This window comes from Aquarana catesbeiana, linkage group LG10, assembly GCF_042186555.1.
Source record: "Aquarana catesbeiana isolate 2022-GZ linkage group LG10, ASM4218655v1, whole genome shotgun sequence".
NCBI lineage: Eukaryota > Metazoa > Chordata > Amphibia > Anura > Ranidae > Aquarana > Aquarana catesbeiana.
In genome coordinates this window covers 217,995,100-218,022,689 of record NC_133333.1, presented here as the reverse complement: position 1 = coordinate 218,022,689, position 27,590 = coordinate 217,995,100, and the positions used below count along the sequence as shown (strand labels likewise).

General features: G+C 44.2%; 1 protein-coding gene across 1 annotated transcript in view; it reads left to right on the top strand.

Moving 5' to 3' along the window:
* The first annotated feature begins 6,793 nt into the window (after positions 1-6,793).
* ST14 (ST14 transmembrane serine protease matriptase) overlaps positions 6,794-27,590 on the top strand; it is a 75,146-nt gene continuing 54,349 nt past the window's right edge. Inside the window, exon 1 of the mRNA XM_073603314.1 lies at positions 6,794-7,122. Coding sequence (XP_073459415.1) covers positions 7,075-7,122 — 48 coding nt within the window. The 5' untranslated portion in view covers positions 6,794-7,074. The remainder of the gene's footprint in view (positions 7,123-27,590) is intronic.

Here is a 27,590-nt window from a genome sequence, read left to right as displayed (position 1 = left end):
ATTCATGGCAATGGGGGTGCTCTACTGATGGCAATGGGGGTGCTACATTCATGGCAATGGGGGTGCTGCACTGATGGCAATGGGGGTGTTGCACTGATGGCAATGGGGGGGGGGGTGCTGCACTGATGGCAATGGGGGTGCTGCACTAATGGAAAAGGATTTAAACTGGATGGGGGATAGGGGTGGCTTGTGCTAGGATTGGGATGTTAATCCTGTCGAGGATGGGTATATGGGGGTGGGAGGGGAACTCTCTACTGAGGAGAGAGGAAATTTGGGGGGAAAAGTGGGAGTAATTTTTGGTTTAAACTGGCCAGTGAGAGATGGAACCTTGCCTTTTGCGCCGCGGAGAAAAGAGGGAGAGGAGCGGGGCTTTGTGCGCCCGCATCGCTGGACCGTGGGACAAGTAAGTGTCTGATTTTTAAAAGTCAGCAGCTACACTTTTTTGTAGCCGCTGACTTTGAAATGGGTGGAACTCCGCTTTAACTTGTGTTGCAATAAAGTGGTTGTAAACCTCAGACATGAAATATGAACAAAGCATATCCCTCTATAGTGTGTACTTGTCTCAATCCAGAGCACTAACTGTAATTTCTGTCTGCTGCCTGGTTTCTCTGCATTCTGCATGAATCCCTTCTTATAAGTTTTCCTGACACCAAGAGCAAAATGGTGACAGGGGATGGAGCTCCAGCTGATTGACAGCCTCAGCTCTGTTTCTGTGTGAAGGAGTTTTCCTCACTGAGCTCTGCAGTGGGTAACTTCAGCTCTCCGCCCCCTTTTTCTGACAGCTCGGACAAGCTTTATGAATTCTGTACTTTGAATGAATGTCAAGAAGAGAAGACTGCAGATAAATAGGTACAACTTTGGAGGAGGATTTGTTTCATCTCTGTGTATCACCCGAGGCCAGTCATTCTACTGGGTATATGGAAGGGTTTACAACCACGTAAAGTTGAAATTACTAGACTGCCACCGCATCAGAATAAACCAAAAATTGGATATACGCCATTTTTTTTCTACACAGTGCACCACAGTTAAGCGTTATCATGTGCATCACAACACGCGTGTCGGAGATGCATGTAAATGGACTTTTGAACACTTTCTAAGAAAAACAATTGTCCTGAATGCAAATCAGGAAACCAATCTGCATGCCAGCTCCAGCCTGTGACCCCAGTACAGAAGCCAATGAATCGGCATGAGAAGGATCGTATTTTGGAGGGGGGCAGTACTGGTCGCCTCAATATTTCGGCTGTATAGGTTTCCTTTAATAACCACTCCACCCTCCTTTCAGTCCTATGTGGAAAGTGAAAACATTTGTCTTCTATAAAGAAGCTGCAGTAAATTTCCACCATAAAATGAGAAGCGGGGGAGGCGGCACGTCCGGTTTTGATTGAGACATTCTGAGGATGGAGCAATCACAGCAGGAAATGTCATTTTTTATATGTGTGACACTTTTTTTTTACAGAGTCTTTCTGAGATTTCTTGAAGTTTGTATTTTTCTTGCTGGGAAGATTTCTCTTTATTTCCTGTCCTGCAACCACAACAGGAAATGAAGGGAGGGGGTTTTCACCAGGAATGAGTCAAAGGTACCAGAGATCGCTTTGAATGGTAAAAACCAGTAATGGTCATTTTCTAGGCTAATAGGTCAATAGGTCTGATTGTCAAACAAATGGCATGGGGGTGGGCACTGCCCTGGGGTACGCTTAAAAGTTTTTTTTTATTCCATTTGGCAGGGAGCAGCGATTTTATTAATGCTTAACCACTTCCATACAGGGCATTTTCACCCCATTCCTGCCCAAGCCAATTTTCAGCTTTCGGCGCTGTCACACTTTGAATAACAATTGCGCGGTCATACAAAACTGTACCCAAATGAAATTTTTATCATTTTTTCCCCACTAATAGAGCTTTCTTTTGGTGGTATTTGATCACCTCTGCGGTTTTTATTTCTTGCGCTATAAACAAAACAAGAGTGACAAGTTTGAAAAAAAACACAATATTTTTTACTTTTTGCTATAATAAATATCCAAATTTTTTTTTTTTTTTTAAACAAATTTTTTCCTCAGTTTAGATCGATATGTATTCTACATATTTTTGGTAAAAAATATCGCAATAAGCGTATATTTATTGGTTTGCGCAAAAGTTATAGCGTCTACAAAATAAGGGGATAGATTTATAGCATTTTTATTATTTTTTTTTTTTTTTTACTAGTAATGGCGGCAATCTGTGATTTTTATCGTGACTGCGATATTGCGGCGGACACATCGGACAATTTTGACACATTTTTGGGACCATTCACATTTATACAGGGATCCGTGCTATAAAAATGCACTGATTACTGTATAAATGTGACTGGCAATGAAGGGGTTAACCAGGAGGGGGCGCTGTAGGGTTAAATGTGTTCCTAAGGAGTGATTCTAACTGTGGGGGGGAGGGAATTCACAAGGGGAGGAGACCGATCGGTGTTCCTATATACTAGGAACACACCATCGGTCTCCTCCCATCTGACAGGACGTGGATCTGTGTGTTTACATACACAGATCCACGGTCCTGCTCGGTTACCGGGCAATCGCGGGTGCCCGGGGGACATCGCAGCCGCCGGGTACGCGCACCGGGACCCGAGGGACGCGGCGGGCGCGCGCGCCCCCTAGGAAACCTAGAAGGCAGCACCGTCATATGACGGCGGCCCAGGATAACAGCTGCACCGTCCCGCCGTCATATGACGGTGGGCGAGCAGCAAGTGGTTAATGCTTGGTTCACACATGTCCGGCTGCGGTTTCAGTGCGATTTTCAAAAAGTGTTCGGTGCGATTTTGTTCACCAGATCAGGTGCAAATTTATACTTGAAATCATGAAAAACGCACAGAACCGGCTCCATAGAGAATGCAGCCGGCAAGTAATGCCAATTGGATGGGGTTTAAAACGCATCCAATTCGCATAAACAGTGCCTCAAAAAAAAGTATTCATACCCCTTGAAGTTTTCCACATTTTGTCATGTTACAACCAAAAACGTAAATGCATTTTATTGGGATTTTATGTGATAGACCAACACAAAGTGGCACATAAATTATAGTGTATGAAGCGCTTCACAATGTGAAAAAAGGATGAATAAATAATTAATAAGCCACTCAAATAAATCCAGTAGTGAATAAAAATCCCTAAAAATACATCCGGCAATAAAAATATGAGATAATAAAAATAAAAATAGTGACACCTTATGTGTAGAAAAAAACACATAAAAATAAGTATTAAGTAAGAAGTGTTCAAGGAGTTCAATCTATAGAATGTATGATCCGATTGACACAGAGACATAAAAAAGTCCCACTAGCAAAGTTCTAGAAAGTAGCACACATTTGTTGCATTGGGGTACTAATTAATAAATTAGCAACAATGTTTCTTATGCTTCTGTTCACATCAGATGTGATGATCACAAACAGACCTCCCAAATAAAGTAGATAAAAGAAAAACAGATCATTGTGCAATGATCTTGATACCAGGTACACAGGCAAAAAACTTGTATCTGATCCACTCACGTGCGCCTTATAGTGATAAGGCGTATGCAGGTTTCTCTATAGCAGTCAGCCGCTTCAGACAGGAGCAGAATCGCTGCAGTACACAGTTTGATACTGCCAGTCTGCTCAGAGCGATCCTTGAAAAAGTCACGTGACCGTGACGCAACGCGTGGGAGGAGCCAAGGACGCTCTGAGCAGACTGGCAGTATCAAACTGTGTACTGCAGCGATTCTGCTCCTGTCTGAAGCGGCTGACTGCTATAGAGAAACCTGCATACGCCTTATCACTATAGGGCGCACGTGAGTGGATCAGATACAAGTTTTTTGCCTGTGTACCTGGTATCAAGATCATTGCACAATGATCTGTTTTTCTTTTATCTACTTTATCTGGGAGGTCTGTTTGTGATCATCACATCTGATGTGAACAGAAGCATAAGAAACATTGTTGCTAATTTATTAATTAGTACCCCAATTCAACAAATGTGTGCTACTTTCTAGAACTTTGCTAGTGGGACTTTTTTATGTCTCTGTGTCAATCGGATCATACATTCTATAGATTGAACTCCTTGAACACTTCTTACTTAATACTTAATTTTATGTGTTTTTTTCTACACATAAGGTGTCACTATTTTTATTTTTATTATCTCACATTTTTATTGCCGGATGTATTTTTAGGGATTTTTATTCACTACTGGATTTATTTGAGTGGCTTATTAATTATTTATTCATCCTTTTTTCACATTGTGAAGCGCTTCATACACTATAATTTATTCTATTTAAGTGATCCTGATAACACTTCTTTTGATAGCAGCCTCACTTGTTTTTATGTGAATTTAATAGTTATTTAGCATCACAGCGCTTTGTGTTTTTATACCTTTTTGCACAAAGTGGCACATAATTGTGAAGTGGAATGAAAATGATAAATGGTTTTCAACATTTTTTTACAAATAAATATCTGAAAAGTGTGGCGTGCATTTGTATGGCGCCCCCCCTAAATGAATACTTTATAGAATCACCTGACATCATCTAGCTGTATGTTTAGGGTCGTTGTCCTGCTGGAAGGTGATCCTCCGCCCCAGTCTCAAGTTTTTTGCAGACTCTAACGTGTATTTTTCTAAGACCCCTTTCACACTGAGCCGCCCCGGGCGTCAGCGGTAAAGCGGCGCTATTTTTAGCGCCGTTTACCGTCGTTTTAGCCCCCGCTAGCGGCCGAAATGGGGTTGAATCTGCCCACAAAACACCACCGTAGCGGTGCTTTGCCGGGGATATAACAGCGCTGCCCCATTGTTTTCAATGGGCAGGTGCGGTGGAGAAGCGGTGTATTCACTGCTCCTCCACCGCTGCAAAGAAGCGGCTGGCAGGACTTTTTGTGACGCCCTGCCAGCGCAGCGCCCCAGTGTGAAAGCACTCGGGCTTTCACACTGGGTTTGCAGCTGAGGCTTTTTTCAGGCGCTATGCAGGCGCTACTTTTAACGTTGTAGCGCCTGAAAAACGCCTCAGTGTGAAAGGGGTCTAAGATTGCCCTGTATTTGGCTCCATCCACCTTCCCATCAGCTCTGACCAGCTCCCCTGTCCCTGCTGAAGAAACGAATCTCCACAACATGATGCTGTACGGTGGGGATGATGTGTTCTGTACATCCCCAAAGTATAATGCACCCTGCCCCGTGCACTCCCTCACTACCATTTACCTCCCCATCCCCAAAGTATAATGCACCCTGCCCAATGCACTCCCTCACTACCATTTACCTCCCCATCCCCACTTGTAGGTCACTTCCCCATCTTCAAAGTACCCTGTTTCCCCGAAAATAAGACCTAGCGTGATTGTCTGTGATGGCTGCAATATAAACCCTACCCCCCAAATAAGCCCTAGTTAAAGTCCTTGTAGGTCTTATTTTCGGGGTAGGGCTTATTTTCAGGGAAACAGGGTATAATGTCCCCTGCCCCATGCACTCCCACTTTTGACACATTTTTGGGACCATTGACATTTATAAAGCAATCGGTGCTATAAAAGTGCACTGATTACTGTGTAAATTACACTGGTAGGGAAGGGGTAACACTAGGGGGCGATCAAGGGGTTAAATGTGTGTTCCCTCAGTGTGTTCTAACTGTATAGGGAGAGGACTGAGTAGGAGAGGAGACATTTCGTTGTTTCTAGATAGTTTACACACACAAATCCCCGTGCTGGCGCTCGTGCATGCGGTCACGCGTGGCCGGCGGCGATCGCGACCGCTGGCCACACTCGTCAGGTGGTCCTCCCGCCGTGCAGCGGGTGTGGGCCCTCTGGCGGCTCTTAAAGGAACCCCGTACCTGTACGGGGTTTCGTGCAGGGGAGCCATTCTGCCCCCCGTATATAGACGTGAGCCGGTTGGGAACCGGGTAAAATAACGTTCTAAAAATGCCAGTAGCTTTACAGTGAGTTATTCAACGTTTTTGCAATAGCGTCTTTTAGCGTTTATTAGTCTTTTTTTTGTTTAAACCTCCAAAAACATCCATTGTGCATGAGGCCTCAAACATAACCAAATATTATAGAGGTAGGATTGGGGGGGGTATATAGATTGCATTATAAACCAATCAGGGTTCATGGTGGGACAGTTGGGCATTAGGTAGAAATCCTACATGCTGCTTACCCATGGCAGCCAATCAGAAGCTACCTTTCATCCTCTAGCCTGTGCTAGAAAAGCCCTGCTGCAATTTGATTGGTCAGAGTGGATTGCACAAGTTGTGTTGGAGGATATAAATATTGAATACATCGTTTAAAAGTTCTCATCGGGATCCATGAAGAAGAAATTCTGCCAACACCAAGTATAAAATATAATTCCATGGAAGCTGCAGAGACAAAGGATGGGGATGACAGCATTCAGAGGGAAATCTGAACCAAGGGGTGAGAATAACTTGTAAAGGGATGATTTGGACCCAGCAATGTAGATGACTGGTGTACAGGGATCCAGGGATGAGAATGACTGGTGTACAGTGATGACTGGTGTAGAGGGATAGGGATGGCTGTGATCCAGGGATGGGGATGTCCGGTGTAGAGGGATGGCTGTGATCCAGGGATGAGAATGACTGGTGTAGAGGGATGGGAATGTCTGGTGTACAGGGATGGGGATGTCTGGTGTACAGGGATGGGGATGTCCGGTGTAGAGGGATGGCTGTGATCCAGGGATGAGGATGACGTCCGGTGTACAGGGATGGGGACAGGGGAGTTTTATGGTATCAGTAGAGAGTGGTGACGTCACAGGGGGGTGTGTCCGGGTTTCGGTTAGCGCTCACCTGGTGGGGGAGGAGCCCGGAGATCACGTGTGAAGTGACCACACCTAGAGAGAGAGATTACCTGACAGTGCGGGAGGACAGGAAGGGACACACAACTTCTAAGGAGGACTCTCCGGGGCCACAGAGTAGAGGACTCTCAGGGGGCCACATACAGCTGGACAGGAGGACTCTGAGGGGCCACACACACAGAGGAGGATCCCGTTGCCCCTCTTTGTACCTCGGAGTTTCCTAAGCCCGGAGGAAGGACCTCAGGGGCCCCGGATTGTTAGGGCCACAGCAGGGCTCCTTCCACCCCTAGAAGTCACCATGAGGGGCTCCGATTCTTCCGATATAAAGTACAACAACCGACCGCAGGTAAGTTCTACACAACCACCTACCTGGAGGATGAGGTGTAGTCTGCCCTCCTATTGGGGGGGGGTGTCTGTCCCCTATAGGGGTGGTGGTGTCTGTCCCCTATAGGGGGAGTGGTGTCTGCCCTCTATAGGGGCGGGGTGGTGGTGTCTGTCCCCTATAGGGGGGTGGTGTCTGTCCCCTATAGGGGGAGTGGTGTCTGCCCTCTATAGGGGCGGGGTGGTGGTGTCTGTCCCCTATAGGGGGGTGGTGTCTGTCCCCTATAGGGGGAGTGGTGTCTGCCCTCTATAGGGGTGGTGGTGTCTGTCCCCTATAGGGGGAGTGGTGTCTGCCCTCTATAGGGGTGGTGGTGTCTGTCCCCTATAGGGGGAGTGGTGTCTGCCCTCTATAGGGGTGGTGGTGTCTGTCCCCTATAGGGGGAGTGGTGTCTGCCCTCTATAGGGGTGGTGGTGTCTGTCCTCTATAGGGGTGGTGGTGTCTGTCCCCTATAGGGGTGGTGGTGTCTGTCCCCTATAGGGGTGGTGGTGTCTGTCCCCTATAGGGGTGGTGGTGTCTGCCCTCTATAGGGGGGGGTGGTGTCTGTCCCCTATAGGGGGGGTGGTGTCTGTCCCCTATAGGGGGGGTGGTGTCTGTCCCCTATAGGGGGGGTGGTGTCTGTCCCCTATAGGGGGGGTTCTGCCCTCTATAGGGGTGGGAGGGGGGGTCTGCCCTCTATAGGGGTGGGGTGGTGGTGTCTGTCCCCTATAGGGGCAGGAGGGGGGTGGTGTCTGCCCTCTATAGGGGGGGTGGTGTCTGCCCCTCTGTAGGGGCGGGAGGGGGGTGGTGTCTGCCCCTCTGTAGGGGCGGGAGGGGGTGTGTGTCTGCCCTCTATAAGGGCAGTGGTGTCTGCCCTCTATAGGGGTGGGAGGGGGGGTGGTGTCTGCCCTTTTATAGGGGGTGAGGGGGGGTGTCTGCTTTCTATAGGGGTGTATGTGTGGGTGTAGGGCTGTCTGCCCCCTATAGGTGAGTTGATGTGAAATCTGCTGTATGTGTTCTGTGTGCCTTACCTGGAATAATGTCCATCACTGTATACATTGTACATATCTCAGGATCGGTGATATACATTGTATCTGTGTGTATCTTGGTGTTTAATAACAATGATCTCAGATCTGTGTTTATATTATACAGTCCTGTGTGTTATTATATTATAGTGTTATATATGCAGACTGATTGTATGATGTACAGAGCTGATAATGAGTTCTGTTTCCTATATCCGGGGTTGTTATCTCCTGTATGTATAGACAGGTCACTATTGATCTATATTTGTGTGCAGATTGGTTATCACTTCATGCGATTATCTGTAATAAACCCAATTGGAAGCTCATAATAAAATATATATATATATATATATATATATATATATATATATAATTTTTTTTTTTTTTTATTTAACGGAACAAGTTGTCCTGCAAATGCAGCAGTTTTGCTTGTTGAAACACAGCATTTACCACTGACCAGGGTGATTACAATGATCAGCTTTTATGTAAAACCTAAATCCCAAAAGAAAAAAAAGCTGTTGCTGTAACTGCAATGTGAACTGGAATTTGGCTTCAATTTTTAGTTTATCTAAATCTGCTAAAACATCTAACACCCCCTCTCCCCCCCCAAGACTGACAATGCTACTGTATACAGGTGTCCCCTGTGCTCCTTCATCCAGAGTGGTGGTACTCTAATACACGAGGTGTGTGTTACTGGCCAGATCACCAGGTAAAAAGAGCCTAAAAAAAAAAAAAAAAAAAAAAACGAATGCAGCTACCACATATAATAATTGGTAAAAATATATATATATATATATATACGCTTTAAAGTATATCTAAACCCAAGTACAAAATTTAATAGTATTTCAGTTCACCAGTCCGCATTAGTTCTCTTTTTTCACAAAAACTTTTATTTCATTTTTAACCTGGTAATCCTGCCATTAACTCACTTCTTGTCCTAGGTTGAAAGTATTGAGCAGCACAGCAGAGTACAACTCCCTCTTATCCAGAACAGGGGGAGGTGTAGTATTTGATCCCCTGCTGATTTTGTAGATTTTCCCACTGACAAGAAAACGATCAGTCTATAATTTTATTGGTAGGTTTATTTTAACAGTGAGAGACGGAACAAAAATATCCAGAAAAACACATTTCAAAAAAGGTATACATTGATTTGCATTTTAATGAGTGAAATAAATATTTGATCCCTTGGCAAAAAATGACTTAGTACTTCGCAAAACCCTTGTTGCCAATCAGAGGTCAGACGTTTCTTGTAGGTGACCCCCAGGTTTGCACACATCTCAGGAGGGATTTTGTCCCACTCCTCTTTACAGATCCTCTCCAAGTCATTAAAGTGGTGTTCCGGCCGAAATTATACTTTTTAAATAAAAATACCACTATAATACACAAGCCTAATGTATTCTAATAAATTTAGTCTGTAAACTAAGGTCTGTTTTGTTAGTTTATAGAAGTAGTTTGTTATTTTATAAACTTACAGCAGCATCTGAAGCCAGACTGTATTTCTTCCTGGATCTCATCCTTGCAGATCTCGCACATGCTCAGTGCAGCACAAGCAGTGTAATAGGTTTCAGGTCAGGTTTCCATAGCAACGGCAGTGCCAGAGGAAGTTGCCGCCCCTTCCCAGAAGGCATTGCAAACAGGAAATGATGCGATGGGCCACGGCCAGGGAGGAGGAAGTGAAAAATGAATACAGCAGATATACAGTAGGTGCTGAGAAAAAAAAAAAAAAAGATGCTGAAGAGTTCTAAAAGTGGGTGGAACTCCACTTTAAGGTTTCGAGGCTGATGTCTGGTAACTTGATCCTTCACATATTTTCTATGGGATTAAGGTCTGGAGACTGGTTAGACCACTCCAGGACCTTATTGTGCTGCTTCTTGAGCCACTCCTTTGTTGCCCTGAGTGTGTGTGTGTTTTGGGTCATTGTCATGCTGGAATACCCATCCACGACCCATTTTCAATTCCCAGGCTGAGGGAAGGAGGTTCTCACCCAAGATATGATGGTACATCGTCCCTTTGATGTGGTGAAGTTGTTCTGTCCCCTTAGCAGAAAAATACCCCCAAAGCATAAAGTTTCCACTGCTATGTTTGATGGTGATGATGATGTTCTTGGAGTCATAGGCAGCATTCCTCCTCCTCCAAACACGGTGAGTTGAGTTGATGCCAAAGAGCTTGATTTTGGTCTCATCTGACCACAACACTTTCACCCAGTTCTCCTCTGAATCATTCAGATGTTCATTAGCAAACTGCAGACAGGCCTGTACATGTGGTTTCCTAAACAGGGGGACCTTGCGGGCGCTAGAGGATTTCGGTCTTTTACGGCGTAGTGTGTTACCAATTGTTTTCTTGATGACCATGGTGCCAGCTGCCTTGAGATTGTTGACAAGATTCTCCCATGTAGTTCTAGGATGATTCCTCAGTTCTCATGATCATTGAAACTTCACGAGGTGAGATCTTGCATGGAGCCCCAGACCAAGGGAGATTGACAGTTATTATGTGTTTCTTCCTTTTGCAAATAATCGCACCAACTGTTGTCATCCTCTCACCGAGCTGCAGACCTACACAAGGCCCATTCCAGCCTTGTGTAGGTCTACAATCTTGTCACTGACACCCTTGGACAGCTCTTTGGTCTTAGCCGTGGTGGAGAGATTGAAATTGCTTCTGTGGACAGGTGTCTTTTATACAGGTAACAAGCTGAGATTAGGAGTGCTCCCTTTTAAGAGAGTACTCCTAATCTCAGCATGTTACCTGTATAGAAGACACCTGGGAGACAGAAATCTTGCCGATTGATAAGGGATCAAATACTTATTTCACTCATTAAAATGCAAATCAATTTATAACTTTTTTGAAATGCGTTTTAATGGATATTTTTGTTGTTCTGTCTCTCACTGTTAAAATAAACCTACCATTAAAATTATAGACTGGAAAAACAGCAGCCAACCGACTCCTGATCAGCGATCTCATCCAATACAGAACACAACAGCTGTACTAACCTTGGACTGTTATTACAGGGGCTCCAACCAGAGCTGTCAGTTTTGTTTTTTTTTTTTTGTTTTTTTTTTTTTTTTACTTCAACCCAAAAAACTTAGTGTGTGCGAGGCTTAAAGCCTATCCCCAGGGAAAACACAAATCCTCCCTTGCAGTGGGGCTGCTTCTAAACTCAAACAGTTCATTGCTCATTTACAATGCAGATACTGGAAAACACAGTTTTACTTCTCTGATCCCCCAGTAGCTGGTATTCTTCTCTACTCCCCTATGCTCCACCAGTGGACTGTCCCTCAGCATCTTCACATCCGATGCAGGGCAATGGGCTGTACTTGATGTCAGAGGACCTGTGCCCATCGGAGCATAGGGGATTAGAGGCTGTATGGACTGGTCTAGCAGTGCAGAAGGAGCCTGCGGGAGAGGAGGATCGGGTAAAACTGCTTTTCTCCAGTCATCTTCCAGGACGGCACACCTGAGGTGACGAGTCCCACCTGACAGGAAACGCATTCAACAATAATGTTTAAAAGGCCCCTCCCTTCCCTCTGTCCTTCAGTTATTGATTTGTGTTTCCTACAGAATGGCAGCGAAACAGTTTATTTTTTATCCTTAGGCCAAGGTCTCCCCCTGGGAAGTCAGAGAAAGCAGTCAGTGGAGGCTGCAGGGTTTGGCAGAGCTTAGCTCTTTCCAGGGGGGATATTTCCCCTTTTGTCCTACCTGACAGTGGCGGATGGCTTAGGAGGGGCCACGGGAGTATCTCCCTTGAGGGGTTTGTGCCCTCATGCGGAGCATTCGGGTCTGCTTGGCGTGGCGCCATGAGACTCCAGGCTTGGCATTGTGGGAGCCGGCATGGTTCGGCTCAGTACGCATGTCCTGAAATGGAGGGTGCACTCGTATGACCTCATTTCCGCCGGCCTCTAAGCTTTGGCAAAATGGGGGCTAGGCAGCGCAGCAGGCTGATAGAAAGCGGTAACGGAGCGGAGGTCCACGGTCCGTGTTTGCTGCCAGCCTTTCCAGAGCGATCCGCTAGAGAAATGGAGATGGAGGATGGACCGAAAGTAGCAGCATCAGAGATCGCCACAGGGGGTGAGTGACTCGGCTGTTGGGGGGGGGAGAGGATTTGGGGTGGTTCTATTTCCCTCTCCCCTTCACAGGATTCCCATAGAGGGTAAAAGCTCATGGGCAGGACCCTGGCAAAAGACTGACACAGGGTGTTCTCTATTTATTTTGTTTTTCAGAAACTGATTGCCCTGTTCAGGGGTCAGCCAGTAGATCTAAAAAAGCCACAGCTAAATCTAAACACTGTGGTAACTGTAATGAGAAGCTCCCGCCAGACCAAGCTAAACCCTTTTTGCTTCTAGATGCATTTATAGGTTAGCAGGAAAGAAGTCTGCGCAGGCTATGAAAGAATGTCGGGCGCTACAGGCTGAGATGATAGCGACCCTCCAGTCATTTAAAGCCTCGGTGGAGAAGCGGCAAGAAACCCCTTCCACTAGGGAGAGTTCCCCTTCTCAGGATGGGACCCTGGCAAGCCACACTGAGGGGTCCCAGGCTTTGGATGCTTCATTAGCACAAGTTTCCAAATGTTCGTCTCTCTCCTTTTGAAGATTCTGGAAACATCTGGGATCAAATGAATAAAAGGTCGGAAACCTTATTGCGCAGAGCCTGGGATGCCAACGCTGCAGCTATGGGTCCAGTAGTGGCTGCCGCTTGTGTTGCCAGGAATGCTGATTCATGGGTCAACAAGTTGTTAGACCACGTGGCACGAGTAAATAAATCCAAGGAGGTGTTAGATTCCTTGGAGGTTATTGGTAAAGCTGTAGCTTACCTAGCAGACGCTGCGGTAGAGACAGAACGATTGCTAAATCTGCAGCTTTAAACTCCGCTAGAAGAGCCCTTTGGGTTAAAACCTGGGATTGGGATTTTACTTCTAAATCACATCTCTGTAGGATATCCTTTGAGGGCTCTTTACTTTTTGGGTCCGGCCTAGAACAGGTCTTATCCCGTTCGTCTGATAAGGGCAAAAAATTACCAACGAAACCCAAGAGGGATAAATTTTTTCGAGGCCCCCCGTCAAAGGACTGCTTTAAAGGAAAGAAGGTGCCTAGAAAGAAGTGGGGGTTCGGCAAAGGAAAAGGGGGTATCCTTTTTTCCGGGGCTGGACCATCCAATAAAGAGTTGAAATGACGCCAACATAAAGGTTGGTGGAAGGGATCACACAGAGCCCTTACATTCTAAGTCTGGTAAAGGAGGGTTACAGACTGGATTTTTTTTGTCCGTTCCCCCTCTGAACTTTATCCTTACTCATCCCCAGGGACCCACTGAAGGCAGAGGGCCTTCTGGAGAGTGTCGGTGTACTGGCAGAACAGGAAGTTATTGTCCCTGTTCCTGTGGGTCAGATTGGCTGGGGGTTTTATTCCCACATATTTGTGGTACCCAAGCCCTCGGGCAAGTTTCGACTAATTATAAATGTAAAGAAACTAAACCAGTACTTACTCTACAAAAAAAAAATCAGAATGGAAAGCATTTACACGGTCAGAAGACCCCTCCAAGGAGGCGTCTTCATGCTCACGCTAGACCTAAAGGATGCTCATTTGCATGTACCCATTGCCCCGAAACACCAGAAATATCTGCGTTTTGTGGTTCAGACAGAACAGGGGGTCCAACACTGGCAGTTCAGGGCACTCCCCTTCGGCTTAGCAGCCAGCCTGAGGATCTTTACAAAGGTCCTCGCCGAAGTGGTGTCATTTCTACACCTACAGGGGATAGCTTTGATCCCGTACCTGGACGACGTGCTAATTTACAGCCCAGTCCGACCGAGACAGGGTGCTGTCAACTCTAAAGACCCTGGGTTGGATGGTCAGCCAGGAGAAGTCCTCCCTGGATCCTGCACAATCCAAGATTTTCCTAGGGTACTGGATAGACTCGGTGACCCAGAGAATCTTCCTTCCCCAAGAAAAGATTACAAAAGTGCAGAGGGCCATGTCCACTCTTCAACAGAGTAGAGGCCTCCTTGAGGACCATTTTATGAGTATTCTGGGGCTGATGTCATTTTGCATCCCTGCGGTCCAGTGGGGCCCGTTCCACTCTCAGGGACTCCAGGGATTCCTTCTCTCCTCTTGGGATGGGAGAAGAGGATCCCTGGATATAAGGGTATCCCTCTCGATGGAGGTAAAAATCTCCCTGGACTGGTGGCTCAACCCATCCAACCTGTCGGGAGGTCAGACCTGGAACCAGCAGGACCCGCTGAATGTAACTACGGACGCAAGTGCCTGGTGCTGGGGAGCTCATCTAGATCTTTTTGCCCAGGGTCCTTGGGACCGGGAGCAGACTTTGGCTTCCTCCAATTTCAGACAGCTGGTAGCATATGCGTTTCCTCCCCTGGTGCTTATTCCCCGGGTTCTACAGAAGCTATACCGGTCAGACGGGTGCCTTATTCTAATTGCGCCCTGGTAGCCGAGACGGGCATGATTCCCCACTCTGAAGAGATGGTTGGTGGCACCTCCATTCCATCTCCCCTACAGTCGCTATCTCCTCCACCAGGGACCAGTTTTACACCCAGATCCCGGCTTTCTTTCCCTGACGGCCTGGTGTTTGAAAGGGAGATCCTAAGACGTAAGGGCTGTTCTGAAAAAGTAATTGATACGCTTTTGTCAAGCAGAAAGCCAGTCACTAGACAGATCTACGCTAAGGTCTGGAGGGTCTTCTCTCGCTGGGCTCAGTCTAGAGAAGGCTCTCTTCAGATAATCCCAGCAGTCCTGGATTTTCTCCAGGATGGGGCTGACCAGGGTTTAGCAGTCAATACCCTCAGAGTTCAGGTTGCAGCCTTGTCAGTCTTTCTGGATAGTAAACTGGCCCTTAACCCCCTCATAAAAAGATTTTTGTCAGGGTAGGGAGAGAGTTACCCCGGTGAAAACCAACAGGTTTCCACCTTGGGACTTATCCTTAGTATTAGATGCCCTAACTAAGGGGCCTTATGAGCCATTGGCTCAAGTTTCAGTTCATTTTCTTTCCCTTAAGATGGCTTTCCTTCTGGCGATCACGACGGCCAGAAGAGTCAGCGACCTACAGGCTCTGACAATTAAAGAGCCCTTTTTGTTGCTCCTGGAGGATAGGGTAATCCTCAGACAGGATCCTTGATATTTGCCAAAAGTGACCTCGGATTTTCACAGGAGATTATTCTACCCTCTTTTTGTCAGTTTCCTAAAAATAAGGAAGAAAAGTATCATTTATTGGATGTTAGAAGATGTCTATTGGTCTATTTAGAAAGAGTGAGTGAGTTCAGAAGGTCAAACCATTTGCTAATTTAGTTTTTCGGGCCAAAAGAAGGGTCTTCAGGCCTCCAAGCCAACAATAGCCAGGTTGATTAAACAGACTATCACTGTAGCCTATGAGCATTCGGGCAAGCCTGTCCCAACTCATTTAAAAGCTCACTCAACTAGATCTCTGGTGACCTCCTGAGCAGAGAGGGCAGGCGCTTCGTTTGATCAAATCTGCAGAGCAGCAACTTGGATGAGCCAAAATTACCTTCCTGAGGCACTACAGAGTGGAGCTGTTGTCCTCTCGGGACTTGGCGTTTGGCAGGAAGGTCCTACAGGCGGTGGTCCCACCCTAAAGTAGGTCTGAACTTCTTGTTCATCGTCTCAGGTGTGCTGTCCTGGAAGAAAACTGGAGAAAATTACCAGTTACTTACCGGTAACGGGTTTTCTAGGAAATCTTCCAGGACGGCAGGCCTACTTCCCTAGCCCTAATTGTTGGTTGTGTGTTTGTTTCACAGATTGTATCCTCCTGGCAACGGTGTGGATTTATACTTTGTCATAACTGAGGGACAGAGGGAAGGGAGGGCTTTTTAAACATTATTGTTCATTCTGTTTCCTGTCAAGTGGGACTCAGGTGTGCCGTCCTGGAAGTAGTCCTAGAAAACCCGTTACCGGTAAGTGTAACTGGTAATTTTCAGTACCCTAGACATACAGTAGGTGTGTGTGTGTGTGGTGGTTTTTTTTTTTCCCTTGAAGTGTGGGGGCAGCCCCATTGCAAGGAAGGATCTTTTGCTTCTCCCAGAGTCCAGCTTTAAAGGCCCTCAGATCTTTGCGTTTTGGTACTTGCTGCTGTGTTCGGCTGTTTTATTGGCAAGATAGGAATTGTCAGATCAGATCTTCCCTACACATGTTACTTTATTGGCACAGACGTCAGGTGATGTCACAATCCAATCTGTGCAGTTTGTGGTCTGCCAAGGAATTGTTTTGCTAATGTGGAAGTCGGGGGTGAGGTGGGGGGCTGTCGGTGTCTTGTAAAGCAGTGTGGGCCCCGGTGTGGCTAGGCATGGCGTCAGATGCTACGGCCTGCTCACAATTATCCTCAGATGTTGCTGGATGGGTGGCCATAAATCAACCTCCACCTTCTGGTTTTTGGGGACAGACTATGAAGTATTTAATCTTCATTTATCTGCACTTCAGTTTCACTGCTAAGTCTTTGCTAGTCTACAAGTCTGTAAAAGTTTTGGTGTGGGAGGTTAGGAAATGTTCAGCAGGAGGAGAGAGACTTAAAGCTGGGTGCAAGGGGGCCAATGGTGAAGTGCTATTACCAGCCAATAAAGAAAAACCGACTATACTGTCTTCCTCATCCTTGCTTCCACATTAAACATGGCCATACATGGATCAAAATCCAGCTGGTTCAGCAGGAACTGGACAAATTTCAATCCATGTATGGCTGTTTTGTGTTCATGAGAAGAGTCGATCTATCGATGAATTTCTCAAAAAAAAAACGAGACAGCTAAGAAATTTCAGATCCAACAGCACAGCAGGCAATAGACTGTGGCACTGATCGATGAATTCTGACAGCAGGGAGTCTCTCCTCCTATTAGAATACAAAGACACAGCCGGGAGGATTTCTCATCCACATCGAATGTATGGATGGGGGAAATAAGTTCAGTGTTTGTTTTTTTTTTTTTTTTTCTGAACTAAAGGAAAAAAAAAAAAATTGGCCCATCAATGAGCATCTTTAAAGTGGACCTGTCAGTAACTTTACAAATCTGCATGAATACATTTCTTTTTATATTATTATTATTATACAGGATTTATATAGCGCCGACCGTTTGCGCAGCGCTTTACAACATGAGCGCAGACAGTACAATTCCAATACAGGGGGGGGGGGATCAGAGAGCCCTGCTCATTTTAGAGCTTACAATCTATAGCAGCTTTAAATCAGCTGATCTCCAATAAGGGTTCAGACCACATACAGCCCTCACTGTGCTGCAGAGGGAAACCTGTACAGAGATGAATGTCCATTGCTTTACAATAGGAAATATTGCTGAACTTCTCCTAATGCCGGTTGCCTGGCTGGCAGGCTGAATCCATGGCTTCAGTCATTTCTGGAACAGGTATAAAGATCAGATCTGTTTGCTTGTTCCAGATCGGTATCGAGAGAGACGGGCAATGGGCATTTTTGTATAGAGCACTTCAATGGCGGCCTTCAAGAGCAGAGGACTATACATTTCTGAAAGGCTCCCTTCTGGCAGTAAGCAGGAACATGATTCGATCTTTCCTGGAGAACTCCTTTAAATTGGATCGTGCATTTTGGGTATGAAGAGTGCCGTTCGTTCTATGATTATGAAGCACAAATATTCCTCCGAATTTTGATGAGGTCAGTCAGAGATTGCAAGATTCTTTCTGGCCCTGTGGCCCTCAGTTGGACGGCCCTATCTTGAGCCCACAGACTTTGGCGCACTCAGCAGTGACTCACCCCCTCTCTCTGGCCAGCGAACGTTCTCTTCAGTCGTTCCCTGATCTTCTGTTTATAAAGCTTTTGAGCAGATCTTCAGAATGTTTGTTATATTGTTTGTTCATCTTGATGGAGAGGCCAGATTGGTGTTTACACGTTGTCGGCGATGAGGCGTGCGCGTCTGATACTCCAATCTATTGATTCCATAAAAGTGGGGGCACTCCTACTAAAGACTTTGTGGAGTTCTTGCATCTTGTTCGTGTATCTAAAGCCGAAACTTGTTGTTCTAGTTTTGTATGGAGTGTAGTGGGGTTGGATCCCCTGTAAGATTTTATTTGCGGTCTCTGTCCCTGCTGTGGAGATTCACCCCAGATATATATATTTTTTTTTTTTTTTCCCTGGTGACTATTGCCACTGGACTGAAAGTGAGGGGGAAATCCTAAAATTTCCATTTGTCACAAGAACAGCCTTAGAGGGGAAGTATTCCAACAGGGGCTTCTGTCTGCTGACGTGTGCGCAGCCCTTGCCATCCCTCTGAAAAGTGACCCAAGGTGGATCATTTTCAGAGTTGTTTAACGGCAATATGTTGCCTCCTGGCTTAACCCCATAAATGTCACACCACGGCGCCACAATTGCATGTATTGCAACCCCTCAGTCACATTCGGCTGTGCTAACACCGCCTTACGTGACGTGCCTTCGTTGTGTGTGTGTGTATGTGTGTGTATATATATATATATATATATATATAATATATATATATTTTGCACTATATTGTCAAAAGTATTGGGACGCCCGACTTTACACACACATGAACTATCAATATCGAGTTACAGCTTCAACCCTTCTGGGAAGGCTGTCCACAAGGTTTAGGAGTGTGTCTATGGGAATGATTGACCATTGCTCCAGAAGTGCATTTGTGAGGTGTGAGGCAATGATGTTGGATGAGAAGGCCTGGCTCACAGTCTCCGCTCAAATGTGTTGTTGAGGTCAGGATTCTGTGCAGGCCACTCAAGTTCCTCCATCCCAAACTCCCTCATCCATGTCTTTATGGACCTTGCTTTGTGCACTGCCTTGCAGCCATGTTGGAACAGGAATGAGCCATCCCCAAACTGTTCCCACAAAGTTGGGAGCATGAAGTTGTCCAAAATGTCTTGATATGTTGACACCTTTAGGAGTTCCCTTCACTGGAACGAAGGGGCAAAGCGCCACTCCTGAAAAACAACCCTACACCATAATCCCCCCTTCACCAAATGATTTGGACCAGAGCACAAAGCAAGATCCATAAAGACATGGATGAGCGGGTTTGGGATGGAGGAACTTGACTGGCCTGCACAGAGTCCTGACCTCAACCCGATAGAACAACTTTGGGATAAATTGGAGCGGAGACTGTGAGCCAGGCCTTCTCATCCAACATCAGTGCCTGACCTCACAAATGCACTTCTGGAAGAATGGTCAAACATTCCCATAGACACACTCCTAAACCTTGTGGACAGCCTTCCCAGAAGAGTTGAAGCTGTTATAGCTGTAAAGGGTGGGCCAACTCAATATTGAACTCTACGGACTAAGACACCATTAAAGTTCATGTGCTTGTAAGGCAGGTGTCCCAATACTTTTAACAATATAGTGTATATGTAAAGAAATGTTTTTCCACACGTGAATATTTTTCCTACATCTGGCACTTGTCAGGCATTTATACTGGGAGAGGGTAATCTGTGTAAACTAATTAGTCTCTATTGCATTACACAATATTGTTAGTATTAGACAATATTCACGTGAGAGTTTGTGTGAAGAAATAGTAGACTTTTTCCAGCAGTTGTAAATTCTGTTGTACACACTGTGTGTAAACAGCCGCAAGTGTCAGCTGCGGCTGTCAAATTTTTACTCCATACAAATCAATGGCGGGCACCACTACTGTTTGTATGCAAACTGCTCATCTGAATAGATACATGCAAATACATGCAAAAAGACCCTGGAGGCAGTCTGTGTGCATCTAGGGGCAGCATTTCTGCTGAGATTTGGCCGCAGGTAATCAGCCAGTTTGCAGTCATTGCAGAGACTGTTGCAGAGTCTGCATTTAGCTGCTCATGAACACTGCTAAGACCCTTTTCACACTGCCGCGACCTGGATGCGATTTTACTGCGACATTGACGCGATTTTGCGGCGCTTTCAGTGAATGCCTGTGAAAACTTGAGCTCTGTGGATCTGAACTTGCATCAAAGTTGGTCCAAGGTAGTACTGGGACTACTTTTGAAGTCGCACAGATATGAACGGTACTTATTGGAAATCATGGGGTATGACTTGTCATGTGACTTTGCAGTCCCAAGTCGCGGGACAAGTCGCACAAGTGCAAAAGAGGCCTATGTATTCCCATCCAAACTCCTGTGTGAATGCAGACTAAAGACTGGTGCACACTATGAGAAAATCGGGCAAATGATCGTGTGATTTATTTATTTTCTCCCTCTCCTCACATGTTTCACAGCAAGTTGGAACTGAGGAAGGAAATGATGTACGAAAATTCTCGTATGACAAAGGTGCTTTTCTTTCGTTTACATATCCGAAAAGAAAATGACCAGAAACTATAAACAAACTTTGTTTTATAGGGTGTGTTTTTGTTTTTTTTTTTGTTTTCTCTTGTAACTACCGTTGTTTTATGATTGTCTACGACTGAAGGATTACTTCTATTATTTTGTATGGTTTTTCTTCCTTTTTTTTTTTTTTTTTTTTTTTTTATTTTTTTTCTTTTTACATGTTCAAAATAAATATCATGCACAGTCTTTCGTTTCTGATGTGATGGTACACATTAAACGAAAATCGTTCCTTCTGTTCACGTACAAGAAAAGTTTTGGAGTTTGTTGGGTTATGTTACACGAATCTCCCTTCTATATTGTAAAGTGCTGCGTAACCTGTTGGCACTATATAAATCCTGTAAAATAATAATGAATCCTACTTGTCCCCTTGGAAATTCTTTGTTTGGAAAGTTTGAATCGGATGTTGAAAGTTGTGTACACACTATACGAAAACCGAACGATCATGCCTCATACGGAATTTTTCTTCAGATTTTCTCATAGTGTGCACCCCCCCTTAACACCGGGAACACTCTTACCCATGGATAGAGCAGAGGGATGATAAATATTCTGCTGCTTCTTTGTCCTTTAACAGGCAGGAGGATAGTCGTGACACCATTTATCTTTTGCTGCATTACAGGAAGTGGTGTCACCCGTATGCCTATGCAGAGTGATTACAATTCACTGTCTGACTGGAGTTTAGCTCTTCATCCCGGGGGGTGGGTTCCAGTAGTAGTGCTATGATATGGGCTCCTATGTCTGTATAGGCCTTCCCTTATTCAATTGGGAACAGGACAGAGCTCGGTGCTGGGCGCCCCGGCATTCTGCTCCGATGACTCTGGAGAACGCGTGTCCCTAATTACTCCATTAAACACAGTCAGAGTTAATGAGGTCAGGGAGATAATTGGGAAGTGATGTAACCATTAATCATAAGATTCTTCCGATGTTGCAGAGGAGTCTGAGAAACACTCATCGTGGTGACTGGGCTTTCCTGACTAACATATTACGAGTTTATTCTTAAGTCTTCGATGCATACAAGACAGTCAGGCAATGTGCAGCACGCAGGTTCATGTATCAGAAATATGTCTTATTTACTTTTTATTACTATACACTTACATTTGTGCTTATAAGTTTACATACCCTGGCAGAATTTTATGATTTTTTTTTGGCCGTTTTTCAGAGAATATGACTAACACAAAAACTTTTCTTTCACTCATGGTTAGTGTTTGGCTGATGCCATTTATTATCAATCAACTGTGTTTACTCTTTTTAAATCATAAGAACAACAGAAACTACCCAAATGACCCTGATCAAAAGTTTACATACCCCAGTTCTTAATACCATGTATTGCCCCCTTTAACATCAATGACAGCTTGAAGTCTTTTGTGGTATTTGTGAATGAGGCTCTTTATCTTCTCAGATGGTAAAGCTGCCCATTCCTCTTGGCAAAAAGCCTCCAGTTCCTGTAAATTCTTGGGCTGTCTTGCATGAACTGCACGTTTGAGATCTCCCCAGAGTGGCTCAATGATATTGAGGTCAGGAGACTGAGATGGCCACTCCAGAACCTTCACTTTATTCTGCTGTAGCCAATGACAGGTCGACTTGGCCTTGTGTTTTGGATCATTGTCATGTTGGAATGTCCAAGTATGTCCCATGTGCAGCTTCCTGGCTGATGAATGCAAATGTTCCTCCAGTATTATTTGATAACATACTGCATTCATCTTGCCATCAATTTTGACCAAATTTCCTGTGCCTTTGTAGCTCACACATCCCCAAAACATCAGCGATCCACCTCCGTGTTTCACAGTAGGAATGGTGTACCTTTTCATCATAGGCCTTGTCAACTCCTCTCCAAATGTAGTGTTTATGGTTGTGGCCAAACAGCTAAATTTTGGTCTCATCACTCCTAAAGACTTTGTGCCAGAAAGTTTGAGGCTGGTTTGGCGTATTATTATAAGTGGGATTCTTTGTGGCATTTGCGTAGTAATGGCTTTCTTCTGGCGACTCGACCATGCAGCCCATCTTTTTTCAAGTGCCTCCTTATTGTGCATCTTGAAACGGCCACACCACATGTTTTCAGAGTCCTGTATTTCACCTAAAGTTATTTGTGGGTTTTTCTTTGCATCCCAAACAATTTTCCTGGCAGTTGTGGCTGAAATTTTAGTTGGTCTACCTGACCTGGTTTGGTTTCAACAGAACCCTTAATTTTCCATTTCTTGATTAGAGTTTGAACACTGCTGATTGGCATTCTCAATTCCTTGGATATCTTTTTATATCCCTTTCCTGTTTTTATACGGTTCAATTACCTTTTCCCGCAGATCCTTTGACAATTCTTTTGCTTTCCCCATGACTCAGAATCCAGAAACGTCAGTGCAGCACTGGATGAAAGATGCAAGGGTCTGTCAGGAGTCCAGAAACTCATTGACCTTTTATACACACACACTAATTACAAGCAAACAGATCACAGGTGAGGATGGTTACCTTTTAATAGCCATTCCAAACCCCTTTGTGTCAACCTGTGTGTACGTTATCAGGCCAAAATCACCAGGGTATGTAAACTTTTGATCAGGGTCATTTGGGTAGTTTCTGTTGCCATTTGTGATTTAAAAAGAGTAAACACAGTTGATTTGATAATAAATGGCTTCAGCCAAACACTAACCATGAGTGAAAGAAAAGTTTGTGTTATTCATATTCTATGAAAAATGGCCAAGAAATTATAAATTCTGGCAGGGTAACTTATGAGCACAACTGTATATAGCTCCAACACATTCCACAGTGCTGTAAAAAAACACTGAGGCAGTCTCTTCAGTCTCTGTACCAGAGGAGCTTACATTCCAATTTCCCCCCACAGTCACACACTATTTAATATACATTGATATACAATACTTTGCAAAAGTGTTAGGCAGGTGTGAAGAAATGCTGCAAAGTAAGAAAGCTATCACAAATGTATATTTTAATTGTTTATTTTTTATCCAATTTACAAAATGCAAAGTGAGTGAACAGAAGAAAAATCTAAATCAAATCAATTTTGGAGGGACTACCCTCTGGCTTCAAACTGATACCAGTTCTTGCACTTGTACACTTATTTCATATGAAGGTTGAAAACCGTGGCGGACTCTCCATTAGGGGTGCCCCCCCCCCCCTACGAAAAAAAAGTCAATAACAAACAGCTGTGTAGGAGTCTTAAAACTGGGTGAGGAACAGTCAGACTCCGCTACTAGGTGAGGTTGTGGAAGACTGTTTCACAGTACACCAGGGCAAGACTGAACACAGCAACAAAACACAAGGTAGTCTATACTGCATGAGCAAGGTCTCTCCCAGCTAAGATTTCAAAGCAGTCTGGGGTTTCAAGATGTGCTGTTCAAGCTATTTTGAAGAAGCGCAAAGATAAGGGGCAACGTTGAGGACCATAGACGCAGTGGTCAGCCAAGGAAACAATGCAGCAGATGAAAGGCACATCATGCTTACTTCCCTTTGACATTGGCAGATGTCTAGCGATGCCATCATCACAGAACTGGCAGAAACCAGTGGGACCCAGGTAAACTTGCTCATTCAGAAATATCCGAATGAATGAAAACTCCTTTTAACAAATTTTTCAGAATATTCGAAAATCTGAAATAATTACTAACTAATAATACCTTAAGTATTACTAACTATTAAATAATTTCCTTTCAAATTTGGCTGTTAAATTCGTGTTCATTACGTCACTATCTGAAGTTACGAATTATTCAAAATAACGAATGCTGTATCTAAACAAATGGAACAGAAGGAAATAATAACACAAATAAAAACTTTTTAATATTTATTTGTTCCATTTGTTCAGATGCAGAATTCATTATTTCAGATAATTCGTAACTTCAGATAAATTTGTATTCGTTCACTAACAGCCAAATTTGAAAGGAAATTCCAATACCTGTAATAGTTATTATTAGTTAGTTTTTTGGATTTTCAAATTTTTTGAAATGCAATCCTAACTAGTGACCCCAAAAAAAAGAAGCCAAAACCCCCCCAAAAAACGAATGAAACGAAAACGAACTGATTTTTCGGCAGTGCACATGTCTACTGATGTTTGCCAAATGGCTGGAGAGCGGAGGCAGCCTACATCCACAGAAGATCTGTGATTAGTTCTCCAAGATGTTTGGAACAACCTACCTGTAGAGTTCCTTCAAAAACTATGTGCAAATCAACCCGAAAAGAATGGATGCTGGTCTGAAGCCAAAGAGTATTCACATCAAATATTAATTTGATTTGGATTTCTCTTTAGGTTTTTCTTTTTTACTTTCTATTTTGTTAATTGATAAAAATAAACTATTAACACTTCTTGATTATTGAATGCATTCTTCATTTACAGCATTTTTGCACACCTACCTTAAACTTTTTGCACAGTAATGTAGCTCTGACATACTCTGCAGTGTTGTACAGAGAACACAAAGACAGTCACATGAGTTTTCACCAGAGGAGCTTACACTCTAATGTACACTCACAGTCGCACATTATTATTATTATTATACATTTATATATCTCTGATGCATTCAGCAGTGCAGTACCAAATACACCAAGACAGTCACATTAGTCTCTGCACCAGGGGAGCTTACAGTCCAATGTCCCACCACAGTCAGACACTATATTTATTTATACATTTAGATAGCTCTGACATATTCCCGCAGTGTTGTACAGAGAACACTGAGCCAGTCACATCGGTTTTTGTACCAGAAGAGCTTACACTCTGATGATTCCCCCCGCAATATTAGACATTTAATCTATACTGTACAAAACTGCCATTATGGACAGTACAATTATAAATTATTTAAATGTACATTTTTGGGCCATTTTAGGTTTTACTAGAAGTTGGTTCTGTTGCTGGAAAAGATCTACTTTTGGAGATCTATTTATCATCTCCACATGATTCTTCCTTCTCCTCTGTGATGTGTGGAGGGAAGGAACAGCCCTGGTTGGATCGGACAACAGTACAATGTCTGTGGCTCATTAGAATAATCGACAAGAGAACAGGTAATAAAACTTTGCTTTATGGTCCTCGTGATAGCTGTAGGTGTCTGCTGCGTGCCCATCCCCCTCCCTGCTCCTTAGGTTACATATGAATGGTCACAAAGGAAATGTTCCTATTTGGGTCCAGCTGGAAGATGGAGGTGCCTGAGGGTATTGGGATTGTGCCTGCATGTCTGACTATCCCCTGCTGTCCTATAGCCACCTGGTTCTCTTCTGTGTGTTAATCAAGGTGCATAATTAAAGTGGACCTGAACTCAAAGTCAAGATTTGCTATTAAAGTAGAACTATAGGCAAACCTGTTTTTATTTTGGATAGCGCAAGGAAGGGTTATAACTTCTGTTAGGGGTTTTTTTTTTTTTCTCCCCACCTTCTGTGTCCCATTGTAGAGATTTCCCTTCACTTCCTGTCCCATAGCCAAACAGGAAGTGAGAGGAAATCTCTGCAAATTCTTTAAGGAACCCCAGGTCACCAGAACTAAGTTTCCCCATTGGAAGATATCCCCTCTCTTACTTTGCTGGGGACAGCCCAAAAATGAGATTTTCTTTTACTTTCAATTATAATGGTAAACAGGACAAATGGGGTAAATCTTTCTAACGGGGGCACAGAGGGCAATAAAAAATGACCGGAGTTCTAATCCCTCTTTACTCTATCCAAAACTGAAAAAAAAAAATGCCTTTTAGTTATACTTTAACCACTTGCCGAACGCCGCACAAACATTTACGTCGACAGAATGGCACGGACAGGCAAATGGGCGTACAGATACGTCCCTTTAGATTTGCCGCCGTGTGGTCGCACGTGACCCTGCTGCGAGCTCCATGAGTGTGATCGTGGGTCCCGCAGACTCTACGTCCGCGGGGATACCCGCAATCGTCTCATGGAGAGGAAGAACGGGGAAATGTTGATGTAAACAAGCATTTCCACATTCTTCCTACTGACAGGACACTGATCACAGCTCCCTGTGATCGGGAGCGGTGATCAGTGTCGTGACACATGTAGCCCCCCCCCCCCAGTTAGAACACATCCCTAGGACACACTTAACCCCTGCAGCACCCCCTACTGGTTAACCCCTTCACTGCCAGTCACATTTACACAGAAATAAATGCATTTTTAATCGCACTGATCACTATAAATGTGAATGGCCCCAAAAGTGTCCGATCTGTCCGCCATAATGTCGCATTCACTATAAAAATCGCTGATCGCCGCCATTACTAGTAAAAAAAATAAATAAAAATGCCATAAAACTATCCCCTATTTTGCAGACACTATAACTTTTGCACAAACCAACCAATAAACCCTTATTGCAATTTTTTTTTTTTTTTTTTTTTTTTTTTTTTTTTCCCCAAAAATATGTAGAAGAATACGTATCGGGGAAAAAAAGGTTTTTTTTTATATATTTTTTGGGGATATTCTAGCAAAAAAGTAAATTTTTTTTTTTTTTTTTTTCAAAATTGTCGCCTTTTTTGTTTATAGCGCAAAAAATTAAAAACTGCAGAGGTCATCAAATACCACCAAAAGAAAGCTCTATTTGTGGGGGGGAAAAAAGGACGTTAATTTTGTTTGGGAGCCATATCGCACGACGGCGCAATTGTCAGTTGAAGCGATGCAGTGCCGAATCGCAAAAAGTGCTCTTGTCTTTGGCCAGCCAAATGGTCCGGGGCTTAAGTGGTTAAATGAAACGTTAGAAATGTTATTTATTACCTCAGCAGTACCCTGTAAAAAATTGTCTAGAAATTTCTCCTGAAAAGTAGTAGTGCGCTTCCTGTGTCTCGTCAGTCCCGCTCTGTAGCCTTGTAGTCTCAGTCCTACAGGAGCTCTGCAGACTGGAGAAATTGCTGTGAGCGTTGGCAAATTCAAAAAAGTGTCATTTTTCACCTCCGAAACTGGCAGGATCAATGGGTAATATTGATATATTTATGTGGTAGAACAACCACAGGTTTGATTTACAGTTTTCATAAGGACTTTTACCTGATGCACATTAAATTTTGTTCTTTTTTTGGATTTATATTCTGCTGCTTCAAATCAAAAGCTGATTTCTACCTGCTTGTTACTTGGAGATATCTACCTGTCTAGTCTTGGTGTGTATAGTTGCATCCGGTAATATGAACTTGGTTTCCTATAAATACAATATAAGTCCAGTATTTCTGATTTGGTTGACAAGGAACTCAAC